The sequence below is a fragment of the Mobula birostris genome, chromosome 16, assembly GCF_030028105.1.
Source record: "Mobula birostris isolate sMobBir1 chromosome 16, sMobBir1.hap1, whole genome shotgun sequence".
Lineage (NCBI taxonomy): Eukaryota > Metazoa > Chordata > Chondrichthyes > Myliobatiformes > Myliobatidae > Mobula > Mobula birostris.
Window position 1 is genome coordinate 60,831,844 of NC_092385.1, and position 27,318 is coordinate 60,859,161.

At 41.8% G+C, this 27,318-nt stretch overlaps 1 protein-coding gene across 1 annotated transcript in view; it reads right to left on the reverse strand.

Annotated features, from left to right (window-relative positions):
* Positions 1-316: 316 nt before the first annotated feature.
* The window catches only part of LOC140210812 (testis-expressed protein 264), a 356,249-nt gene continuing 329,247 nt past the window's right edge, over positions 317-27,318 (reverse strand). The window contains exon 3 of the mRNA XM_072280080.1: positions 317-508. Within this exon, the coding sequence (XP_072136181.1) occupies positions 317-508 (192 nt within the window). The remainder of the gene's footprint in view (positions 509-27,318) is intronic.

The window sequence follows — 27,318 nt, forward strand, 5'->3', positions numbered from 1 at the left end:
GAGGAATTGAAGAAAAAACATGACAAACAGAACAAGAGAGAGAAAGACCTTTCTCTGTGGCATGATATCCTGTTCCAGCTCCATCCGGACTCACTCCACTCATAGCTAGTGGATGGGTGTAGGATCTGATGTGTTCACTCATTTAATCATCCTGAGATCCAACACAGTGTGTCCCCAATCATTTATGGCACCAGGCAGTGGCTTTAAAGAGCTCACAAAAAATGTCACAAAAGTTCAATCTTTGGAACTCAGCACCCTCCCAAAACTTGTGTGCTGAACTAACATGACTTTTACCATTCAGCAGCTGTTCTTCTCTTTACCAAGACCACGTCTGTAATTTACCTGCAACCTCTGTACGAGCATCATCTGTGTCCTCTTCTGTCTGTTTCTTGTCAGCATTCTTTACTTCAGGAACATAAAAGTCACTCTGACGTGCCAAAGGGCAGACATAGTAGATAATTTCCCCACAGTAGATCTCCAGACAGGGATGAGCACATAGCTTCCGTTCCTAAAGGACAAGAAACAATATATTGAGAGAAGTGGAAACATACTGAACTAACTTCAGGGTCAACATCTGTGGGATAGCTGTAGATTTAGAGTTGACAGGAAATTAGATGTTGGTGAGAGCTTGGTCAAAGAACTCTCCATCACAAAGTACTCATCAAAATAGGTAGCGCAGGAAGCATCAGGCTAAAATAAATTAGGAATTAGATATCCAGGGAAGGTTATATTAAGATTAAACTGTACTGGATCGATTGCAAGAATGTGGCAAGTGCACGTAACTATTGATTATGTGGTGAATTGAACAGGTCTCCTGCAGATGGGAGGCTCTCTCTTTTTGTGCAGGCTTTCAAGTGCACTTGTTTACGTCTTAGAAGGCCTGGTTCAATGTTCCCACACTGTAAGCCGCCCAGCGTATGCCATGGCGAACATAACTCAGTAAAAATATTTGATTTGACTATTCCGTTGTTGTTTGTGCATATATAACAGATACATGGATAAAATGGCATAAAGAGCAAATTCAGCCCGGTGGAACTGCAACAGAGTTTTGCATAAACCAGCACTCCACTTCTGAAGTTCAGTTCCATTGAAGGAGAAGTTTACATTGTCACCCCCCACCACCCTCTATTCCCCCCCCCCCACACACACATATAATGGTCCTATGTTGTATTCTTAACATAAAGAGAATCTGAAGGCAATTCAGAGTCAGATGTAAGAAAACTGACCCAGGAAGCCAGATGTTAGCTGAAAATTGGGCTTAGAGGATGATTTTACGGGAAGAAATAGTTCGCCATCAGAAGTCATTAAGCTTTTTTCTATTTAGAGATACAGCACGGGTAACAGGTCCTTCCAGACCACAAGCCTGCGCTGCCCAATTACACCCATGTGACAAATTAACCTACTAACTGGAATGTGTTTGGAGTGTGGAAGGAAATCGGAGCACCCGGAGGAAACCACGCAGTCACAGGGAGGATGTACAAACTCTTTAGAGACAGCGGTGGAAACTGAGGACAGGTTGCTGGTGCTGTATCAGCGTTACATGAACCACTATGCTCCACTGAATCAGCATGCAGTCAGTTGAAGTTACAACTCAGCGCAGTCACACAACAGAAGAGCTGAGGCTACACCACTTTGTGTTGAGGGCTGACTTTGAAATGAATCCTTTCCAAAGAGGGAAATCCCTCGGCACTTCTCTATCAGCAGCATGGACCTGCACAAACATCAGTTCTTCGAACAATACTAAATGATCTGGTCACCACCTCATTGCTGTCTGTGGAACTGCAATGGGTGCAGGTTCACTACTACATTCACCTCGCTACAATCATGAATAGATTTCAGTGGCATTTCATTAGCTGAAAATCTCCTTGGTGGTGATCTGAATCTGTGAAAGGTTTTTATAAAAATACCTTTTTTTATTATTATTCATCTTGAATATATGTTTATATATACGTTTCTGACCATGTTTCTGCAGATATGTCAGATACAGAGTACCTGCAGCTCCCTGGATTGTCAAGAGATCTTCTTTAAGTTTTGTTTATAAGGTCATAGAACATAGAAACAAGCCCTTCAGCCCAACTCATCCAAGCTACCCATGATACTCATCTAAACTAGTGCCATCTGCCTGCATTTTGCCCACATTGCTACCCATGCACCTGTCTGAATGGCATTTAAATATTGTTAATGTACCTGCTTCAAACACTTCTTTGGCAACTCATTCCATACACAAGCCACCCACTGGTGAAAAAGTTGCCCATCAGGTTCCTACTAAGTCTCTACCCTATGCCCTTTAGTTCCCGATTCCCCAATTCTGGGCGGAAAAACTCCGATGATTTTATATAGCACACATGTTGATATTTGAAAACTTTTTAAAAATGTCAACCAATCTGTCATCTGGCAGAGGAGCTTATTCAAGATGAATTCTGTACCATTTTGACAGCAAGACAGGATTCCAGTCCTGTCTGATTGAGTATCTCACACTCAGAATTGAACTTAGCTGCCCCAAGTAGTGTCCTGATAACTGCTGTCATTCAAGGAATCTTCTATAGCCCAGTCCAGCTGACAATAATGTGCAGACACACTGATTCCAACCTAGCAAAGTGCTTTATATAGGTATTGCCAGAAACTGATCAAAGTAGAAGCTTGCTTCCACTTCATTCATTTTCATTTCTTGTTCTATATTAAAATTCATAGGCTTAAAGAATTTCAGCACAATTACTATATTTAAACATCTATTAATTCTATTGAAAACATAGAGCATAGAAAACCACAGCACAGACACAGACCCTTCAGCCCACAATGTTGTACCAAACTAATTAAATGCCTCATTAAATTAATCCCTCTGCCTACATAATGTCCGTATCCCTCCATTCTCTGTACATTCATGTGCCTGTAAGAGCCTTGTAAATGCCTCTAACATATTTTTCCCCACTACCACCCCGGCTGTACATTCCAGGCACCCACCATCCTCTGTGTAAAAAGCTTATTTTGCACATATCCTTTGAACTTAACGCTTCTCACCTTAAATGCATGCTTTCTAGTATTAGGTGTTACAACCCTGGAAAAAGATACCAGCTGTCTAGTCTATCAATGCCGCTCATAATCTTATAAACTTCTATGAGGTCTTCTCTCAGCCTCCGTCATCCAAGAGAAGACAACTCAAGTTTGTCCACACCCTCTGCAATTGCACTAATTGGCATATTAGCTTTCAGTTGTGATCAGAAATAATCAAATATGGAGATTGTATATCAGAGATTTGAGCTTAATTTCCCTCTTCTATAATAAATCGGGAATATAATCCAAGTGACTCAATACTGAGTAAATTTTAATTTCAATCCCATATAAGACAAAAGAACCGATCAACAGGGAATACATTTGTGGACACATACTCTTTGACAATCTAGTAAACAACAACCAGCACCAGTTTATAAAAACAATTAGATAAGAATTACCACATCATCTTTTTCATTATTTTCTCAACCCAAAGTTACATAACAGAGCTGCATTACGGAAATCCGCCTCTGTGAAGAAGGGTGAGATCTCTAACAATGGTATTTCAGACCCCATCACCATTTCTACCCTTGCATTCAAAAACATGGACCAGTGTTTGCTCAATTTCATAATTTTCTCCTGAAGTAATCTTCTTCTCTGCCATTAAAATCCATCTCCTTGACTAAGTTTTAATCACTTTTCCTAATTTCTCTTCCTGGAAAGAACCTTAGAATTTTTTCCCATGTATTCATTGTTGTATCAATGCAGTACTATTGAAGATGTGGCACTGATACATTACAGTAACGTTACACGAATTGTTACTATATTATGTTATACGTACTTTATTCTTATTGCAGAGTTGTACACTCACTGGCCATGTTACTACGTCCCTCTTGCATGTATTAAAGTGGCCACTGTGTGTATGTTCACGGTCTTCTGCTGCTGTAACCTATATACTTCAAGGTTTGATATGTTGTGCATTCAGAGAGTTAGTGTCATCTTCCTGTCAGCTTGAACCAGTCTGGCCATACTCCTCTGACCTCTCTTATTAACAAGGCATTTTTACCCTCAGAACTGCTACTCACTGGATATTTTTTCTGTTTTGAGCACCATTCTCTGTAAACTCTAGACACTGTTATGCGTGAAAATCCCAGGGGATTAGTAGTTTCTAAAGCCACTCAAACCACCCTGTCTGGCACCAACAATTATTCCAATGTCAAAGTCACTTAGATCACATTTCCTCTCCATTCTGATGTTTAATCTGAACAACACTGGAACCTCTTGACCACGTCTGCATGTCTTCATACACTGAGTTGCTGCCATGTGATTGGCTGATTAGATATTTGCACTAACGAGCAGGTGTACAGGGATACCTAATAAAGTGGCCACTGTGTGTATTTCACCGTCAGATGACTCTCAATGGTTCTGTAATGTTCTATCAATATAATTATATTCAGTGTAATTATCTAATTACAGTCCATGGTTATTTATCACACAGCATGACATGTATCCCTCATCTTTATTATCAAGTTTTAATAATCAAAATGAGACACAAACATGATCGTTTTATATCCCTCCTTGAATAGCAAGCCATTTAATTCTCATTGTGACTGCAAAATATTCTTTTCTCTTTCTGCATGGATCATATTGAACCTGTAACCTACCCTATTTCAGCACAGCATTAAGGCCCATGAGGGCAAAGCCAAGTACACCGTGATTTGAAAGACAGTGGGCAAAATTAAAATGAAGTTTTCAGCACCCAAAGCATCCATCTACATGTGTTTCCAAACTCATTTTATTTATTCCAGATACAATATATTAAAAACTAATTAGACAATGAGGTTTAATTATATATGGTGTTCATTGCAATATTAGAATATAGCTGAATGCAAAGTTGCACTAATGTGAAATGTGAGTTCAGAAACACAAGTTGTAAAACTTTCTCTTTAAATTACATTTTTGTAAAAACAACTTACTTATAAAAATTGCCTTCATTAGTTCTAGAACATTTCAAAATTATTCATATATAAAAATAATTTAAAGCCCAGTGAGTGCAGGCAGGGAACTGTTTGCAGCCATTGTAACTGTAAGAGGTGATATTACTCATGCAGTGAAAACATTTCATAGACGTGGCATCAATTATTGAATAAATTAATATCCTACTATATTTTATATATATCTATATATATTCTTATTGTATAAAACTGTAGTATTGGAAGAACTTCCTGTCAAATAGATGTCATGCTTTTATGTCCTGGTGACATAGATAAGTGTCTTGCAATTGAGTAGCTGGTGGGAATGCAAAATGAACGCCTAAAATATTTGAGGAAAATCTTGTAAGAATCTGAACAGAACAAAGAAGAAGGCCATCTGGCATACTGAGCTCCTGCCAGCTCTTTGAAATGGCTGTCCAATTACCTGCATTCCAAGCTGTTCTATACTCAGGTTGTTTTCCACTAAGCTGTACATTTCTTCAACTAGTACTTGTGTTTACGTAGCACCATTATGCAAATAACTTGCCCTCATATTTGTTTGATAACATTTTGTGAGTTTGTCATGAAATGATATCAAACAAAATACGACAGCACGCTATTGTGAAAACCTGGGTCAAAGAGGTAGTTTATAAGAAGTCAAAGTTCATCATGTCTGGAGATTATGGTGTGGGGAACTCGAACATTGATAGCATTCCGGAGACCAAAGATTCCGGCGACAGGGAAGATTATAAAGTTACAGGGTAACTGCAGACAGGAAGAAAGACAATACCATGAAATATGAAGGCAAAGATACGAATGTTCAAATGAAGCTGCTGTGCAACAGGGACTGTGGGGCTGAATGGATGAATAGTTGGGGTCATTAGCAGACATTAGGGCTAGTTCCGTTTGAAACTGTGAAGCAACTTATTTCCTGCAGCCACTGGTTGAACTCATTCACTGGGTTTTGGGAATGTTTCAAAAACTATAGTGGAACATCCTCAGATGTAACTCTCAAAGCGTCGGGTGACAAGGTAGAGAGCAGGAGAGAGAATACGCACTGACATAAGTGCCATGCTTTTGGCCCTCAGAGGCTGTAAATGCAGTGTCACAAGAAGTTTAATGATCTCAAAGTTATGTCAATGCAGACAGCAACAAATCCTACCTTCCAGTAACTCACTACCAGCTTCCCATACTGCTCTACGTCAAACATTGCCTTCAGTCACCAAGTGACATCTTCTGTCAATCATTCACCATATACTCACATCATTAAACACTGAACACATCGGCTTCTCACTGCTTCCACAAGCCACTAGTTACTAAATTATGGCAGTGACATTATATTTGCAACATACAGGCCAGCAGGGACACGCTTAGGTCCAAATCTCACTAGACTAGAGAGCAGAGTGCTGCAGCTGCTACAGATCTGTGACACTCGCCACCCAAGGAGAGCTGTAGCTAGAGCGCAGGGACTCCACACCCTACTTCCTTCAAAAAACTAAGACATGTCCAAAGGTTTTTTTAAATTTTGACTGTTACTTAGAATTTTTGATTCTTATTGTATCTAATTTTTCCACTACCTCCCTTTCACTGTGCAATTGGTAGCAACAACTTCCTCAGTGAAGTTGGATATAAGTATTGATTTGGTATCTTTAACAATCCTAGATCATCTTCCTTTTAGACCCCTAATCAGAATCACTGACATTTCTCGTGAAGTTTGTTTTTTACAGTGCAATATATAAATATGCTTAAAATTATAATAGGTAATATGGAATGAAAAGTAAGTAAGCAGTGCAAGAAGAGGTTTAAGGGTCAAAGTGAGGTAGCGTTCATGGGTTCATGAACCATTCAGAAATCTGATGTGGTGCCGAGATGAAGAAGCTGTTCTTAAAGCATTGAGTGTGTGTATCTTCAGGTTCCTGTACCTCCTCCCTTATGATAGCAACGAGAAAAGGGCATGTCCTGGCTGGTGGGGGTCTTTAATAATGGAGACCACCTTTTTGAGATATCATCTTCTGAAGATGTTCTCAATGCTGGGGAGGCTAGTGTCCAAAAAGATCCCTTACTGACTGAGTGTTTTTGATAACTACCTTTTTACTGGCTATAGGGTAATAAAATATTTTTGTTTCTGTTTAATATTGCCTATTAATCTATTTCTCTCTCATTTCCTTACCCAGTGCCCTGAATACATTCTCTGCCATGATACTAGTCAACATGTATTATAATAACCCAGTTTGGCAATTACTCTAAATAGACCAGGATAATATGAAAATAAGTAAATGTTATTTTGGTAACTGTGAATACTTTAATTTGACTGTTGGTCCTGTGACACCTAGCCATAACTATGCCTGGGTGACTTCCTAATGTTGTACATCTATCTATAGTAAAAACCCTGGCAGGCCATTCTATTGTACTGTATACCCATCTATGGCTAATGCATTACCAGCTCCCTGCTACACTGGGCACCTGACAGCACAGTAGGAGATTATTACAAGTACCATAGCAGTTTTTCATCCACTTTTAATTAGTACACTTACTTTGTTGCTTCCAACACATCTGGTTTGTCTCCTGCTGGGTTAATCAGTAAGGTAAAGAACTGCATTTCACATAATTTTGTTTTACTCTCTCTGCATTTTGTGTTGAATCCTGCTTTGCAAATTTAAAGGTAGAAGTGAGAGTCCTTGTCTAAAAAAACTCTGTAGGTGGCTTTCTAATGATCTCTCGTGTCAAAAGGTCTCCATTCAGGTCTCCATTCTGCTTCCTGTTTGAGAAGCTCTCAGTTTTCAAAGCTGATTAAAGTACCTTCATTTGTCAATCCTTAGTGAATTCACTCATTGCCAAGATTGACGCTGACGTTCCTTGCCTCTAATTCTCAAGGGGCATCTGAATGGAATATGCTTAGCATCTTTCCATACTTTAAGAATAATACGAGAAAGCTTCATGCGTTGCACAAAACAAACTGTCCTCTGTTTATTTTGACAGTTTACACCTGGCTGTTTCACTACCCACAGACTTGCACCGGGAATACTACTGATCGAGCTGCTACCATTACCTTTCAACGCTGTTCTTTCATAACAAACTCTGCCCATAAGACCATAAGACATAGGGGAAGAGTTAGGGCATTCAGCCCATTTAGTCTGCTCTGCCATTCCATTGTGGCTGATTTACAGTATAATCACTCTCAACCCCATTCCCCTGCCTTCTTCCCATAACTTTTAGTGCCCTTCCTAATCAAGAACATATCAACCTGTGTTATCAGGTGCCCAGTTGCCAATGACTTGAGCTCCATAGCAATGAATTCCACAGATTCACCATCCTCTGGCTGAAGAAATTCCTCCTCTCTCTGTTCAAAAGGGACGTCCTTGTACTCTGAGGCTGTGCCCTCCATTCCCAGACTCTCCCATTATAGGAAACTTCCTCTCCACATCCATTCTATCTAAGCCTTTCAATATTCGATATTGAATATCGATCCTCCTTCAGTCTTCTAAACTCCAGTGAGTACAAGCCCAGGGCCATCAAAGCCCTCATACACTAACCCTTTAAGTGTCTGCATCCTAGTATGGAACGCCACAAGCAGAATCTTGGAACTGATTTCTGTCTTCCTCTCAAGGCTCAAGTCTAAGTCCAACCCAGATATTAGCTAGAGAAGGATTCTTCACACAGGCAGCTATGATATTCTGAAAGATTGATTTTAAGTCTCAGTTATGTGCTGACTTTGAACTTCTAGGTTACTATTGTTAAATGTAGGTATTCTAGGATCAAGGAGAATGTGAATAATGGATCACTTAAAGTTGCCATGCAAGTTGACAAGGTTGGTAAGGTTAAAAGTTCAAAGTTAATTTATTATCAAAGTACATATATGTCACCATATGCAACCCTGAGATTCATTTTCTTGTGGGCATACTGAATAAATCCATAATCGAATAATAAGCATAAAAGAATCAATGAAAGACAGCAAGCAACACACATCAAAGTTGCTGGTGAACGCAGCAGGCTAGGCAGCATCTCTAGGAAGAGGTACAGTCGACGTTTCAGGCCGAGACCCTTCGTCAGGACTAACTGAAGGAAGAGTCAGTAAGAGATTTGAAAGTGGGAGGGGGAGGGGGAGATCCAAAATGATAGGAGAAGACAGGAGGGGGAGGGATGGAGCCAAGAGCTGGACAGGTGATTGGCGAAAGGGATATGAGAGGATCATGGGACAGGAGGCCCAGGGAGAAAGAAAGGGGGAGGGGGAAGCCCAGAGGATGGGCAATAATGGACCGGGTACGAGGGGGAGGTGGGGCATTAACGGAAGTTAGAAAATCAATGTTCATGCCATCAGGTTGGAGGCTACCCAGATGGAATACAAGGTGTTGTTCCTCCAACCTGAATGTGGCTTCATCTTGACAGTAGAGGAGGCCGTGGATAGACATATCAGAAAGGGAATGGGATGTGGAATTAAAATGTGTGGCCACTGGGAGATCCTGCTTTCTCTGGTGGACAGAGCGTAGATGTTCAGCAAAGCGGTCTCCCAGTCTGCGTCAGGTCTCACCAATATATAGAAGGCTGCATCGGGAGCACCGGATGCAGTATATCACCCCAGCCGACTCACAGGTGAAGTGTCGCCTCACTTGAAAGGACTGTCTTGGGCCCTGAATGGCCTCTTCCAATGAAAGACAGAATCAACTTCGTGTGCAAAAGACAACAAACTGTCCAAATACAAAAGCAAAGAAGAAGAAGAAGAAGAAGAAGAAGAAAGGAAGGAAGGAAGGTAGATAGATAGATCAAGAACATAAGATGAACAGTCCTTGAAAGTGAGTCAATAGAGTTTGACAGTTGAGGGGTAATAACTGTTCCTGAACATGGTGGTGTAAATTCTGAGGCTCCTGGACCTTCTTCCTGAGGGAAGCAGCAAGAAGAGAGCATTACCTGGCTGGTGGATGCTGCTTTCCTGCAACAACACTTCATGTACATGTTGTTACCAATCCGAACTGATTGGATCTGCAAATGAGGAAATTGAGAATCCAATTGCACAAGCAAGTATTGAGGCCAAGATCTTGAAGCTTTGTGATTAGTTTTGAGGGGATGATGGTATTGAATGCTGAGCTGTAGTCAATGAAGAATATCCTGATGCATGCATTTTTGCTATCCAGATGTTCCAGGGTTGAGATGCCAATGAGATGGCATCTGCTGTGGAATATGGGTTGATGGCTTTCATTATTTGGGGGACTGAGTTCAAGAATCGCGAAATAATGTTGCAGCTCTATAAAACCCTGGTTAGACTACATTTGGAATATCGTGTTCATTTTTGGTCATCTCATTATAGAAAGGATATGGAAGTTTCAGAGAGGGTGCAGAGGAGTTTTACCAGGGTACTGCCTGGATTAGAGATCATATCTTATGAGGATAAGTTGAGCAAGCTAGGGCTTAGCTCTCTGGAGCGAAGGAGGATGAGAGGTGACTATATAGAGGAGTACACAATGACAAAAGGCATAGATCAAGTGGATAGCTTGAGATTTTTTCCCAGAGTGGAAATGCCTATTACAAGAGGGCATAATTTTAAGGTGATTGGAGGAAAGTATAGGGGGGATGTCAGAGGTAAGTTATTTACACAGAGAGTGGTGAGTGGTAGAGGCAGATACATTAGGGGCATTTAAACAACTCTTAGATAGGCATATGGATGAAGGGCTGTGGAGGATGAAACGGTTAGATTGATTTTACTGTAGGTTAAAAGGTTGGCGCAACATTGTGGGCCAAAGAGCCTGTACTATGCTCCAGTATTCTATGTTCTAAGTTAATTCCATGATGTCTGTGACTGGTCCTTTCATTGTAAAACCAAAGCTCAAAGGTGAAGTTAGATCTTAATGTGAAATGTAACAAAAAAAAAACAAATGGTCTCAGCAACAAAGAGGGTAGAAGTTTACTACTGGGCCCGGAATATGGGAAGGAGAAAGTTTCTTGTACATCACCCAGCATACAGCATGTGTTTATCTATTAGATGAGGACACAGCCAGAAATAGGGCTCAACCTGCTTCCTCTGGTTGGATATTTAAGTTGTTTTAGGGGTCAAGGTGGACTATTTGACTAGTTTGATTGAATAGTTGAGATGGATGATATTTGATAAGCTTGCACAAACAGGATTATTATAACTGGTTAAATGCAAACTGTGAATAATATTCATTTAAGAGTTAGAGTAATTCGTGAGAATATAAGCAAAAGTGTGAAATTCACACACAAATTACATATGTGGGGAAAAACTGAGGCAAATGAAGTTCACTCTGGAAAAATGAGGTCTTTTATTGAACAAGTAAGAGATACAGAATGGATTGTTTTCATATGGTGAGAAACCAGTTACTGTGCAATACAAATGCCTAGCACACAAAGCAATTCTTGAACTAATCTTGAAAGTCCACTCATGAAGTTTGATAGGAAGTGTTTGGAGATAAGGAAATACATCAAAGGAAAGACAGGCTAAAAAAATTGTCAATCAGAAAACTTGCAATCGGAGTGTCACAGCACATGGGCTAAAGGGACTAACAACATAAGAGAATGGGGAAACGGTGATGAGAAAACAAAGTATGGGACAAACCTACTGAAGGTTTGGAGATGATGAGGGAAGAGATAGTAAGAACCCAGAAGACTAGTGAGATTGGGATCTATGGTGCATTTGTAGTTGGGATTAGAATTGCTTGCCCATAGAACAGAGAGTAATGATGGAGAGGTGTTATTCTGGCTGGAGGGCCATGACCAGTGGTGTTCCACAGAGAACAATGCTGGAGCCTCTGTTGTTTGCAACATATAAATGATTTGGCTGAAAACGTAGATGTCTATGTTAGTAAGTTTGCAGATGACACATAGATTAGTGGAGCTGTGGACAGTGTAGAGGTCTGTCAAAGGATAGAGTATAGATCAATTACAATATTAGTGGAGAAATTGCAGATGGAGTTTAGTCCAGGCAAATGGGAGGTAAGGTGAAGGTATACAGATCATTTGTCCAAGTACATAGTTCACTGAATGTGGCCAGGGCAGAACAGAATGTACATGGCATATTTACCCTCATTAGGCAGGACATTGAGAATACGAGTAAGAAAGTCATGTTGCTGCTATATAAAACTTTGGTTAGGTGACACATGGAGTACTGTGCGTAATTCTAGCTACCCTTTTACACGAAGGTTGTGGAAGCTTTGAAAAGGGTACGGAAGAGGTTCACTAGGATGCTGCCTAGATTAGAGGGTATGCGTTGTGATGGATAATCACTTTCCAGGGCCCAAGAGGCTTATTGCTAAACTCAGTTTTCTAGCACAGCTGCATGATCATGCTGATAAACTTAAACTTTTAATAAATGTTCTTTGCTCAGCTTTTTGTTGTAACAAGAACCAATCCCTAGTTCTCAATGTAAATTGCAAGCAGCATCAGTCTGAAGTTAGAGGTACAGCTTTGCAAAGTAAAGTGACTGGGTAACTTGTTTCCAGTAGCCAAATACAAGACAATGAGGTTATGTCACTTAGGACATCAAACATGATAGTAAGTAGGAATGTTTGTGTGCTCAGGGGGTCAGCCCTCACAGCATTAATTGTGGATGTTAAGGATCTCTGGCGCCACGAGCTTTTAAGACCATTTGTTTGAGTTACTTTGTCCCAGCAAAGGTGTCTAGAAAATATCACATGCAGATGATGTCATCTGGTACAAAATAATATCAAATTAATAATATAGGTTCATTCCTCAACCTTTGGTTTCTGCCACAGATGATTCATTCATCTGCAACTCATTGGTAGGTTCTTCTAATTCATAAGAATTGCACCTGCATTTGGAAATCCTTTGTAATTTGGAAACCTTTAATAAATTAGAAATCTCCTGTGAGGGTTAAATGAGTGTTAAGAACCATTTGTCTAAATTTAAAGATATATTATTAAAAATAAAATAACTGTGTTTAGGTAAACTACTTTGTCAGCGGGATACCTCCTCCTTGGTAGGGAGGGGGAACCCACCACTCAGGCAAAGGGTATTGACAGCTAAACCTCGCCACAGGGACTAGACAGGAGAGTAAGTTAGCCCTTGAAGAGTAGGTTGGTACAGTATAACCTCCCTATAGTGAGGGCACCCACAGATAGTCTAGGGCTTTGCAGACAGGGAACCCAATGGCATCACAGAGCTATAAAAAGCTTGGATAAACTTGGGTTGTTTTCTTTGGAGCATCAGAGGCTTGAGAGGATACCTGATAGAGGTTTATGAGAGTATAAAAGGCATAGATATGGTAGACAGTCAGAATCTTCATCCCACGAGAGAAATGTTAAGTACTAGAGGGCATGCAAGTAAGATGAGAGGGGGAAAGTTTAAAGGAGGTGCACCAGGTGAGCTTTTACTACAGAGCGTGGTAGGTGCATTGAATGGATTACTGGGGCAGTGGTAGAAGTAGATGCAGAGTGCTGTTTGAGAGAATGTTAGACACACAAATAGGCAGGGAATGGAGAGATCTGGATCATGTACAGGCAGAAAAGAATTAGTTTAATTCAGCATCATGTTCAGCACAGACACTGTGAGCCAAAGGGTCTGTTCCTGTGCTGTATTGTTCTATGTTCTCAGTTCTTCCTGGAAACCTGCTGTGGCACAGACATGCTGAGGCTTTGGAAATAATGAAATACATACGGAATAGCAAGTGTATTCAGGCTTTTAAGATGAGGGAGCAACTCACTTTGGGACAGATACACTAAGGGATTAAGAGGCAATGAGAGTTTGAAGACGGAAGAGTTCAAAATATAAGAGATAAAGTACAGAACATAGAATATTAGAGGACAGAACAGGCCCTTCGACCCATGGTGTTGTGTCTACTCTAAGATCAGTCCAACTCTTCCCTCCTCCATAGCCCTACATCCACGTGCCTACCTAAGAGTCTCTTAAATGTCCCTGATGTATCTACCTCTCCAACACCCTGGCAGCACATTCCACACACCCACCACTGTATAAAAAACCTACCTCTAACACCCGTCCCTATATTTGCCTCCAATCACCTTCTATGCCCCCTTCTATCTGCCATATCTGCCCTGGGAAAAATTTTCTGGCTGTCCACTTGATCTATGTTTCTTATCATTTTATACACCTCCATCAAGTCACTTGGCAGCACCCTGGTAAAGCTCCACTGTACCCTCTCTAAAACTTCCACGTCCTTCCTATAATGAGGCGACCAGAACTGAACACAATACTCCATGTGGTCTAACCAAAGTTCTATAAAGCTGCGACATTAACTCGCAGATCCTGAATTAAATCCCTGACTAATAAACACCAACACCCCATATGCTTTCTTAACCATCAAATTATGCTGCAACTTTGAGGAATCTATAGACCTGGGACTCCAAGATCCCTCTGTTCCTCCACACTACTAGGAATCCCGCCATTAACCTTGCTCTCCTCGTATGCAGACAATTTCCCACATTCTGAGATTTGTGTGATATTGGACTGTACTTTATATTGGTTTTCTTCAGTTTTTTGATGTTTTCTTTCCTGTGGATGATTGGCAGGTGGGTGATCTGTGAATTTTTTGTGTGTAAAGGGTTGGGGGTTTGGTGCTACTGTTGTTCTTTTCTTCGAGTGAGGGGGCTGGGGATGGTTATGTGTAGAGGGTTGGTGATTGTTATTGTGGCTGTTTTTTGCTGCAGGACAGGATTTTGGGGTCAGTAGTTTTGTTTCTTTTCTTTTTCATGCTGGGGGTAGTTGATGTCTTTTCTTTCATCAACACCCATAGTTTTTCTGTATTTAATGGTTATCTGCGGTAGACAAATATCAGAGTTGTACTACACATACATTTTTGACAATGAAATGAACCTTTGAACTCTACATTTAAGTTTGACATTCAAATATATTATTTCACACCTTTCCGGGTTGAACTTCAGCTGCCACTTCTCAGCCCAGCTCTGCATCCTATAATTTCCCTCTGTAACCAATTACAACCTTCTACATTATCTACAACTCCACCAACCTTCATACATTGAGGAACTGGTGATATGCTCAGCATGGAAAAGGCTTGTAGCAATGAGGGAAATGGCCATGGGACAGACATACTGAGAGCTGATGATGAGAGATCTCATTTTTAAGCATTTACACTGGGGTTTGGATAATGAGGAAACCCATCATGGAAGGGACACAGTGGAGATACAGAGCTGAAGGAACAGAAACCATAGAAACCATAGAAAAACTACAGCACAGAAACAGGCCTTTTGGCCCTTCTTGGCTGTGCCGAACCATTTTCTGCCTAGTCCCACTGACCTGCACATGGACCATATCCCTCCATACACCTCCCATCCATGTATCTGTCCAATTTATTCTTAAATGTTAAAGAAGAATCAGCATTTACCACCTTGTCTGGCAGCTCATTCCATACTCCCACTACTCTCTGTGTGAAGAAGCCCCCCCTAATGTTCCCTTTAAACTTTTCCCCCCTCACCCTTAACCCATGTCCTCTAGTTTTTTTCTCCCCTTGCCTCAGTGGAAAAAGCCTGCTTGCATTCACTCTATACCCATCATAATTTTATATACTTCTATCAAAGCGCCCCTCATTCTTCTACGCTCCAGGGAATAAAGTCCTAACCTATTCAACCTTTCTCTGTAACTGAGTTTCTCAAGTCCCGGCAACATCCTTGTAAACCTTCTCTGCACTCTTTCAACCTTAATAATATCCTTCCTGTAATTTGGTGACCAAAACTGAACACAATACTCCAGATTTGGTTCTCTTTACGACCCTATCTACCTGTGACGCCACTTTTAGGGAATTTTGTATCTGTATTCCCAGATCCCTCTGTTCTACTGCACTCGTCAGTGCCTTACCATTAACCCTGTATGTTCTACCATGGTTTGTCCTTCCAACGTGCAATACCTCACACTTGTCTGTATTAAACTCCATCTGCCATTTTTCAGCCCATTTTTCCGTCTGGTCCAAGTCCCTCTGCAGGCTCTGAAAACCTTCCTCACTGTCCACTACACCTCTAATCTTTGTATCATCAGCAAATTTGCTGATCCAATTTACCACATTATCATCCAGATCATTGATATAGATGACAAATAACAATGGACCCAGCACTGATCCCTGTGGCACACCACTAGTCACAGGCCTCCACTCTGAGAAGCAATTCTCTACTACCACTCTTTGGCTTCTTCCATTAAGCCAATGTCTAATCCAATTTACCACCTCTCCATGTATACCTAGCGAATGAATTTTCCTAACTAACCTCCCATGCAGGACCTTGTCAAAGGCCTTACTGAAGTCCATGTAGACAACATCAACTGCCTTCCCTTCATCCACTTTCCTGGTAACCTTCTCGAAAAACTCCAATAGATTGGTCAAACATGACCTACCACACACAAAGCCATGTCGACTCTTCCTAATAAGTCCCTGTCTATCCAAATGCTTGTAGATTCTGTCTCTTAGTACTCCCTCCAATAACTTACCCACTACCGACGTCAAATTTACCGGCCTATAATTTCCCGGATTACTTTTCGATCCTTTTATAAACAACGGAACAACATGAGCCACTCTCCAATCCTCCGGCACCTCACCCGTAGACACCGACATTTTAAATATATCTGCCAGGGCCCCTGCAATTTCAACACTAGTCTCCTTCAAGGTCTGAGGGAATACCCTGTCAGGTCCTGGGAATTTATTCACTTTAATTTGCCTCAAGATAGCAAGGACCTCCTCCTTTTCAATCTGTACAGTTTCCAGGATCTCACTACTTGGTTCCCTTAATTCCAGAGACTTCCTGCCAGTTTCCTTGGTAAATACAGACGCAAAAAACCATTTAAGATCTCCCCCATTTCTTTTGGTTCCACACATAGCCGACCACTCTGATCTTCAAAAGGACCAATTTTATCCCTTACAATCCTTTTATTCTTAATATACCTGTAAAAGCTCTTTGGATTATCCTTCACTTTGTCTGCCAAGGCAACCTCATGTCTTCTTTTAGCCCTCCTGATTTCTTTCTTAAGTATTTTCTTGCACTTTTTATACTCCTCAAGCACCTTATTTACTCCCTGTTTCCTATACATGTCATACAACTCTCTCTTCTTCCTTATCAGAGTTGCAATATCCCTTCAGAACCAAGGTTCCTTATTTCTATTCACTTTGCCTTTAATCCTGACAGGAACATACAAGCTCTGCACTCTCAAAATTTCTCCTTTGAAGGCTTCCCACTTACCGATCACATCCTTGACAGAGAACAACCTGTCCCAATCCACGCCTTTTAGATCCTTTCTCATTTCTTCAAATTTGGCCTTCTTCCAGTTCAGAACCCCAACCCTGGGACCAGATCTATCCTTGTCCATGATCAAGTTGAAACTAATGGTGTTGTGATCACTGGAACCAAAGTGCTCCCTTACACACACTTCCGTCACTTGTCCTAACTCGTTTCCTAACAGGAGATCCAATATTGCATCCCCTCTAGTTGGTACCTCTATATATTGATTTAGAAAACTTTCCTGGACACATTTTACAAACCCTAAACCATCTAGACCCCTAACAGTATGGGAGTCCCAATCAATATATGGAAAATTAAAATCCCCTACCACCACAACTTTGTTTCCTGCAGTTGTCTGCTATCTCTCTGCAGATCTGCTCCTCCAATTCTCGCTGCTGACTATTGAGTGGTCTATAATACAGCCCCACTAATATGGCCATACCTTTGCTGTTTCTCAGCTCCACCCATAAGGACTCAGTAGACAAGCCCTCTAATCTGTCCTGCCTGAGCACTGCTGTAACATTTTCCCTGACAAGCAATGCTACCCCCCCCCCCCCCCACCTTTCATTCCTCTGCCTCGATCACATCTGAAACATCGGAACCCTGGAATATTAAGCTGCCAGTCCTGCCTCTCCTGTAGCCAAGTTTCACTAATTTCTATAACGTCATAATTCCACGTGTCAATCCATGCTCTCAACTCCACCGCCTTCTCCGCAATATTCATGGCATTGAAATATATACACCTCAGAAGATTTTTACCACCACTCACAACCTTTCTATTTGCGGTTTTGCTTGAACTTTTAACATCATTTATTTTTACCCCAGCCACACTGTCAGCTCTGGCACTCTGATTCCCATCCCCCTGCAAATCTAGTTTAAAGCCTCCCCAATAGCACTAACAAACCTCCCTGAAAGGATATTGGTCCCCTTGTAGTTCAAGTGTAACCCGTCTCTCTTGTACAGGTCCCACCTGCCCCAGAAGAGGTCCCAATGATCCTGAAATCTGAAACCCTGCCCCCTACACCAGTTCCTCAGCCACTTGTTCATCCTCCAGAGCATCCTATTCCTACCCTCACTGGCACGTAGCACAGGTAGCAATCCTGAGATTACCACCCTCGAGGTCCTGCTTTTGAACTTCCTACCAAGCTCTCTATACTCACTCTCCAGGACCTCCTCATTCTTGCTTGCTATCCTTAAATGTCTAAGGAACTGGAGAAGAGGGAACTCATCTTCGGAAGGAGATCCTTAGAATTTGGATATGAGGCAGCTCATACTAAGGATCTGGACAGGAGGTAAAGTATGTATTTTTGGACTAATCCGATTGATGGGAAAGAAGGGAACTCATACACTGGGCAGACACACTGAGGACATGTCATGGGAGGAACAGACTGAGGTTTGGAGATAAGGGAACTCTTCACAGACAAAAAGTGAGGATGGAGACTACAGTGGTATTGGCACAGCTTGTGTGAGGTTTACTAACTCAATTTGAATGCCTCTGAATAAATTGCCATTTCCCTGAGGTTGCTTACAGAAGAATAGCTGCAAATGCTGAGTGAAGAGTCTGGTAAAGCCAAGAGATTCAACGTGAACCGATACTTTTAGCATGTTCCTCTCCTGGTGAAGAGTCAGTCTTCCTCTGCCATAGATAATGTTTCTGTAATGAAGAAGTGATGAACTATTTTCTCAAGAAAGAAATACTTTGCATTCAAGACCTTATTTATTATTTAAACCTTCTCAGCTTGTTTCTTGCCTTTTAATTAAATGAATTTTCAAGTTTTTTTCAACAATACCCCTGATAACTATATGATCTTGCGCTTCTGGCTAATATGTGAAAGGTTAATTACATTGGAGTTGATTGGATTTTATTGTTAATAATTGATTGAATTTTATAAATTTTAAACATGGAACATTTTGGTCACTGAAGGTCAGCAAGTTATTCAGCACCTGTACATCTCACTATCTTCCAATATCTTAAAACTTTTACAGAGAAATAACAACCCTACTCCCTTGCAGTTTACACCAAACCACCATAGAAAAATCCAATGATCTAATGCTATAAAGTGGTCCAAGCTTCACAGAGTAACTAAAAATCACCCTGAAATGTTGACTGTTTGTTCATTTCCATAGATGCAGTCTGACTTACTGAGTTCCTCCAGCATTTTGTATGTGTTATTCTAGAATTCCAGCATCTGCAGAATCTCTTATGTTTATGTACTGCAGAATTTAAAAGGATACCAAAGCCTTGAGGATCTGTGCAAGGGATCTGGCCACATTGTATAACAAGTATAGAAATTGAGAATTGAGAGTCACAGAGTTGTAGAGTCATAGAGCAGTACAGCACAGAAACAGACCCTTCAGCCCATCTAGTCCGTGCCAAACTATTAACCTGCCTAGTCCTGCACCCAGACCATAGCCCTCCACACTCTTTCCATCTGTATACATATCCAAGTTTCTCTCAAATGTTGAAATTTTGGAATACTCAGCAAGTGAGGCATCTGTGGAGATGTAGAGAGAGAACCAGGGTCAGTCAATGATCTTGATGCTCATTTGGAGCTACAAAAGGCTGCAAATGCTGGAAGCTGTACCTAGATAAAAACAACCTGCTGGAGGAACTCAGTGAGAATGAGGGATGGTCGATGTTTCAGGTCAAGGTCCTACATCAGATTGTAGAAAGGAGATAGCTGGTATAAATTGTCAAGGGGGAGTGGGCAGTGGTGAGACAGCCCTGCCTGGGCTGGGTGATACGCGAGGAGGGGAATGATGGGCAGATGGGGCCAGGGAGGCTTAATACTCATTGGCAATTTTTTCCAGATTTCTTGAATGATTTTTTGATTTGTATACTAGACTGGTGTTTAAACTCTCTTGACACCCCTCCCATTGTACCGGCCTTGCCCACTATGCTCACTCAATTCTACGTACATTCCCCTTTTTCCATGTTCATTGTCATCACCCATACAGTGGTAATTAATTGCTAGCTGACAAAGGAACTAAGCTTGTTGTTATGTGCACAAATGCAATGAGGTACGGGTACATTGAAAAGCTCGCTTGCAGCAGTAATCACAGGCACAAAGGTACAGACAACACCTAGAACATAGATTACACATATATTACACATAAATTGTGCAAGATAGTGAACAGAGTGGAAAAAAAGACTGTAAAAACAAGACTTCAGTGCAAAAAAAGACACAATTAGGAACAAATCCATGGTAATACAAAGATGTCCATTGTTGAGGTAGGATTTGCGATGTGCAAGTCAGTTCAAGAACCTTACAGCTGTAAGAACGTTGCTGTTCCTGAACCTGGTGGTGTGGGGTTGGATGGTGGGAATGCTTGATGTTAGATGCTGTCTCCTTGAGGTAGCACCTCCTGTAGACGTCATCAGTTCTGGGGAGGATGCGTCTGAGATAAATACTCCCAGCAACACACATCAAAGTTGCTGGTGAATGCAGCAGGCCAGGCAGCATCTCTAGGAAGAGGTACAATCGACGTTTGGGCCAAGACCCTTCGTCAGGACTAACTGAAAGACGAGCTAGTAAGAGATTTGAAAGTGGGAGGGGGAGGGAGAGATCCGAAATGATAGGAGAAGACAGGAGGGGGAGGGATGGAGCCAAGAGCTGGACAGGTGATTGGCAAAAGGGATATAAGAGGATCATGGGACAGGAGGCCCAGAGAGAAGGAAAAGGGGGAGGGGGGGAAAACCCAGAGGATGGGCAAGGGGTATAGTGAGAGGGACAGAGGGAGAAAAAGGAGAGAGAGAAAAAGAATGTGTGTATATAAATAAATAACAGATGGGCTACGAGGGGGAGGTGGGGCATTAGCAGAAGTTAGAGAAGTCAATGTTCATGCCACCAGGTTGGAGGCTACCCAGACAGAATATAAGGAGTTGTTCCTCCAACCTGAGTGTGGCTTCACCTTTACAGTAGAGGAGGCCGTGGATAGACATATCAGAATGGGAATGGGACGTGGAATTAAAATGTGTGGCCACTGGGAGAATACTCCCTGTAGTTTTCTGAGTTCCTGTACATTCATGCAAAACTACTTATTGAGCAAATGAAAATAAAGAGTGTGGTTTAACCTTGAACCTATAGGATAAACTGAGAGCCTTCAGGTGCAACTGGGAGCCTGGAGGACTCCATTCCTGGTCCTTTCAGACCAGGTTAGTTGTATCCAGAGGAGACATGTGAGATTGCAGATGCTGGAATCGGAGCAACAAACAATCTGCTTTGGAATCCTTGTCATCTCCACTGCCCTTCTCCTCTCTGCACAGGTCACATCGTCTCTGCACTCTCAGTCCCGATGCAGGGATTTGACTCAAAATGTCAGCAACTTGATTCCTCGCACAGATGCTGCTCAGCCGTTGAGTTCCTTCAGCAGATTGTGCTGGTACTGCATAATGACAAGGTTCAGTGAGGAGTTTGCAGCTATAGCTCTGTCATTCCTTGTCCAGTGGTCAAGGACTGGGCACTGGATGAAATGCACACAATATTCAAAATACATGAAAGGTTACTGAATGTCCACTGAAAGCTGTGGTGCGTATCCACGGCCGGCTGTGCTGACTGACAAACTGTGGATTCTGGACAGGTGTCAGACATCTAACAGATATTATGTTAGACCCAAGAGCACTGACTGGAATATTAGATGTCAAACTGTCAACACTTTCTGCAAAATCAAATGTATGATATTTTTAAAAAGCACCTTTTTTGCTTCCCTCAGATGGCACAAACAGGTTCTCAGGCATAACACCACTGCACTTGATCATAAAATTGTACTCTGTTTAGCCCTGACCCAGTCCGCCCTGTTAGATTTACATATCACAAAATGAAATTTCTCATGAAAATTCATTCACACCCTGCTGGCTCCGTAGTGGGGATACACATGTTCCCATAGCAACTCGGAACTACCACCCTGATTGGCTTAAGTGGTACTAGTATGATCCAAAGGCCATTTATAAGCCTTTTCTCCAGAGGAGAGGGTGAAGAGGGTGATGTTTACACCTCCGAACAAAACCGAGGAAATAATTTTAATTCATCTGGAGTGAGGAATTTAAACCATCAGATTAGCCACTTTCCATTGATTTTACACTAAATAGGAAAAACATAAATACAGTGATCTGATAACTTCAGTTTTAAAAAAATAGACCTGCTAAGAAAGTATAAAGAAATCCTAATCATACTCAGCTTCTATCTTTCTCCTTTCTTCCAAGGGAAATCTATTTGCCTTATCAACTGAATCTCAAACTGTCCGAGAGAGGAGGGCCATAGAAAACAGATGCAGTAAGGTCAGAGGACAGACTGCAGGGAGACAGTGGAGGGGTCACACTCTGGGGTCGGCAGGCATGGTGGAGGCAGGGGCCAAGGAATAGGAAGGGTAGGATATAGGATCTCACAATCTGTCCACAGACTCCATCGACTCCACACTACTCTGCGTCATGGGCTCCTCTCTGCCAATGCCAGAGGGCATCTGTATGAGATGAGTGAAAGGAACTTTAGGGGAGATGTCAGACGTCAGTTTTCACAGAGTGGCAGGTGCCTGGAACGCACTTCTGAGGATGGAGGTAGAAGCTGATGCAATAAGGATGTTTAAAAGAGACTTAGATATAAGAAAAATAAAGGGTTATAGGCTCAGGCTGTGTGGGAGGGAAAGGTCAGATTGATCATGGAGCAGGTCACAAAATCTTGGGCCAAAGGGCCTGTCTGTGCTATACTGTTCTATGTCCTATATTCTATGAATCCCACAGAACCCCGACTGACCTCCTGAAATCTGTCCCCTAGTGCACAGCAACTTTCTGTCCACTGACCCTCCTACAGTTGTGACCTGGATCCCTGAGGCTCTCTGAACACTGACCAGATCAGGACCTGTGCTCCAGATCATCCTTTCCACACTTTGCTGATCCCCTATCTTCGCAACCTGTCCACTGCCTCTGTCAGGATCCCAGTCTCCTCATTATATTGTGCCTCTCCACCCCCCACCCCCACAATCTCTGTACTATTTCCTAACGCCCATCTCTGCACCCCAGCTCCGTATTGGGGAGTTGGCAGCAGCAGTGGTCGATGCCACTTCACTCCTTGTAACCTACTTTCCTCTGAACACCACCCCTCATGACCTTTTGACTTCCTGAAATCTGCCTGCTGATTCCTCCATCCCCACCGCCACAATCTGCTAACTCCAGTGTGACCTCTCCACCGACTCTATGTGATCGTCATTCCCAGTATCATCTGTCCATTAACCTCACCATCACCTTGTGCACACTGCAAACCCTCCCCCACCCCAAAGAGAAGGTACTACCCTTGTGAAACTGTTTCATCTCACTGTTGTAGAAACCCTTAACCATACTCACGTAATGCTGGAGGAACTCAGCAGGTGAGGCAGCATCTATAGGCGTTCCAAGCCGAGACTCTTCATCACAACTGAAATGCCGACTGTTTATTTCTCTCCACAGATACTACCTGACCTGCTGAGTTCCTCCAGCATTTTGTGTGTGTTGCTTTGGATTCCCGGCATCAACAGAATCTCTTGTGTTTACCTTTAACCATCTTTAATTTTACTCGGAATTTCCTAAATGCTCCTGCTTGTTCCCCCTTGTTGTAACCTCTGCAAACTGTTATCCATAATTCAGCTTCCTGAATTGTAAATCATACCAAGACTCCTTCACTCATTGCTTCTGTGCATGTCGATACATGTTGCCCTCCAGTTTAAATGAGGTGTTAGTTTTAAAACTCACATTTCCCAATATTCACTCACCCACCCCTCTCTCTCTCTAACCCCTGCAGCTCTCTAAACCACTGAGCCATCCACAAGTCATCTCCAACTTTAATTTTTCCACCATTAACTGCCATGCCATCAATTGCCAAGGCCCTAAGGAGTGGTATTCTTTTCCTAAACCGCTGCCTCTCTTTCCTTCTTTAATGTGGCATAACCCTCAACCTTTCACCTTCTAACACTTTCTTATGCACTTGGTAACAACTTCTAACTTCCATTTGACAACCATTGTGTGAATCACCTTGGTATAAATTACAGGTGCCAAACAAATACAAGTTGATGTTATTCAAATACATCCCTTCAAATCCAAATGCTAAATCTGTAACTTGGAAATCCTCTTTAAAATTCCTTGCTGCTGTACAGTTGGACAGTTTCTCTTTCTGCTTCACATGAGTTTGCTCAGCTCTGACCTTTCTAAGACTTGTCCTATTTATTCTTTGGTATTTTGCTCCAACCTGTCCCATTTCTGTATGGACCATAAAATTCAGACTGATTCCCAAGCCACATGTTGGTTTAAAATTACTCATCATCTCTCTGCTGTGATCCTGAGAGTATAAATAGTCCTAACAAAACATTACTATCCTAAATATGGTATCACCAACTGAGATGTTCGAAGAACTATTTCCTTTCTTATAGTTCTGCATGACGCACATGACAATGCGATTGATTAGTAAAGGGCATATGGGATACCGATCAGTACAGGAACTATCTAAATCAGTCTTATTCATACAAATCAGCTCCCAGAAGCACAGTTGTGAGTTCAATTCAAAATAATTTATTGTTTGTAAAATCTTTTCAGATGCTATGTAGATGCAGAATCTTCCTTTAAGCACCCAGTATAACCTGTCTAGTTCTTCATAAACACTAATCCAGCACTGATAATGTGACACCTTTCTGATGCTGAAGCCGATCGCTAGATCCTCACCTAGATGATAAACTGACCTGAGAGGAGACTTGATAAATTGGACATGGTGGGCATACTGTACAACTCTACAATTTGGTGACACGAAGGAGGATGAGAAACAACTTGGTAGAGGTGTACAAGATGACAAGAGGTAGAGATCAAGAAACTTTTTCCCAGGTAGAAGTGGCTGATACGAGGGGACATAAGTTTAAGATGATTGGAGGAAAGAATAGGGATGATGTCAGAGGTAAGTTCTTTACACAGAGAGAAGTGGGGGCACAGAATGCAATACCTGTTGTGGTGGTAGAAGCAGAAACTTCGGGACAGTTAAGAAACCTTTAGCATTAGGGGCGTTTAAGAAACTCTTAGGTAGGCATGCAGATGACAGAAAAATGGCGGGATATGTAGGAGGGAAGGATTAGATTGATCTTAGTGTAGGTTAAAAGGTTGGTACAACATCATGGGCCAGGGGCCTGTACTGTGTTGTACTGTTTTATGTTCTGTGTTCTAAATCATTCAAACATCAGTTTCTTCCTCATTGATCCTTTTTTACTGTAACCCTACATTGATCCTTTTTTGCTGTAACCCTAGAATGAATGCAAGTGTATAAACAACAGCAGTGGAGGCCAAGTCATTGGGTATATTTAAAGCAGAGGTTGATAAGTTCTAAATGAGTAAAGGAGTCAGAAGTTATGAAGAGAAGGCAGAAGAACGGGACTTAGACAGATAATAAATAGGCCATGACAATGTCCGAGCAAACGCCATGGGCCACATGGCCTAATTCTGCACCTATATCTTATGCTCTTATGACTTATGCAAACACTTACTGTTCTCCTGAGTTTCAGACGGCACTGCATCAGGTTGTTTCTCTGTTCAAGCAGGATTACTTTATTAGTCACATTCCAGATGACCAAACATTGGAAGAAACTGAATAAAGACCAAGACCTTTGAAGAGATATTTTGATATTCTGCTGTTAGTAGCAACCCTTATGGTGCCACATTTTAAGGCTGAATCTCCCTGTGTCTCTTTGGAGTCTAAACACTTTCTTTGGTTTCTGTTCATCAGATGTGTATCAAGTCTGCCAAATCTGCCCTCATAGTCCTGGAGCAGTTTTCCTTGTAGATGCTCTGATTTGTTTCTATGTCAGATGATCTCATCAATGCACTGATCCCTAGTCAGCACCTTTAGCTCCAGGGTTTGTAGACTTAATATCACAGCTGTCTTGAAGCATTAGATAGCTCTCACAATCCAGCCTGCAGTCATTTGCTGGGGCTTACGTTTGGTTTGCCTTATGGTGCCCTTGTGGTCCAGTCAGAATATCAGCCTTTTTAACCCATTTGATCCTATCCATTCAGGACATCAACTTCCAGTTGCTAACTAGGTCGAGTGCCCTTTCTTCAGTCAGTTCTATTATTTATGGAGAGATGCAGCATGAAGAGAGACCCTTTGACCCGTGACCCTCTGCCGACCATCATCTACCCAATCACATAAGTCCCTTTTACTAATTCACTCCACATTCCCGTCAGCTCCCCACATATTCAATCACTTACCAGCACTCTAGAGGCACTTAACTGTGCCCAAATCACACGTCATTGAGATGTGGAAAGAAACTGAAGCACCTAGGGGGACCCAGGCAGCCATAGGAAGAACGTGCAAACTCCACACACACAACACCCAAGGCTAGGATGGTTAGGCTAGATCCTGGGTCTTTGGTGCTGTCAGGTAGTGTCTACTAGCTGTACTACTTTGCTGCCCCATTATGGTACCTTGTTTTCTGAAGCCAATCATCTTCTGCAAAATGTAAATACTGTCTGATAAACACAAAAGGTTCTGCAGATGCTTGAAAACCAGAGCAACACACTGAAAATGCTGGAGGAACTCAGCAGATCAGGCCGCATTAATGGAGAGAAATAAGCAGTTGCCATATTGAGCTGAGATCCGCATGTCCTGATGAAGTGCCTTGGCCCAGAATGTTGACTGTTTATTTCTCTCCATTGATGCTGCCTGACCTACTGAGTCTATAGTTCCCTCTAAGCTGTGCGCATGTGCACGCGCACATAAGTTTTTCAAACAGCACACAAAGGAAATTAATGTATGCACAAAAGGTTAGTTACCTAAAATAATGGAGTAATTAATAATTATACTTATTGAAAATAATCTTTTAGCTGTTTCTGTTAACTAGTTAGTCGGTTTTTCAAATACCACAATACACATCACTAATTTACGTCACCTCACCTTTCCTGTTCCGGTTTCTACAGCTGCATCATGGCGGCAGCCATGTTTGGCGGACAGTGTTCATATCGCAAAGTTTACACAGATCTGTTTCAAATTCTGTAGATAGCTTACTAAGTTTTTATTGGAAAAAGTATTGATTCACTATGTCGAATTCAAAAGAAGCGAAGGGCGTGAAGCGCAAAAGAACTGCAAATTTGTTTAAAGTTGAATGGCTTAACAAAATAGTAGAAACTGTTACACTGAAAGCTCATGAGGTCA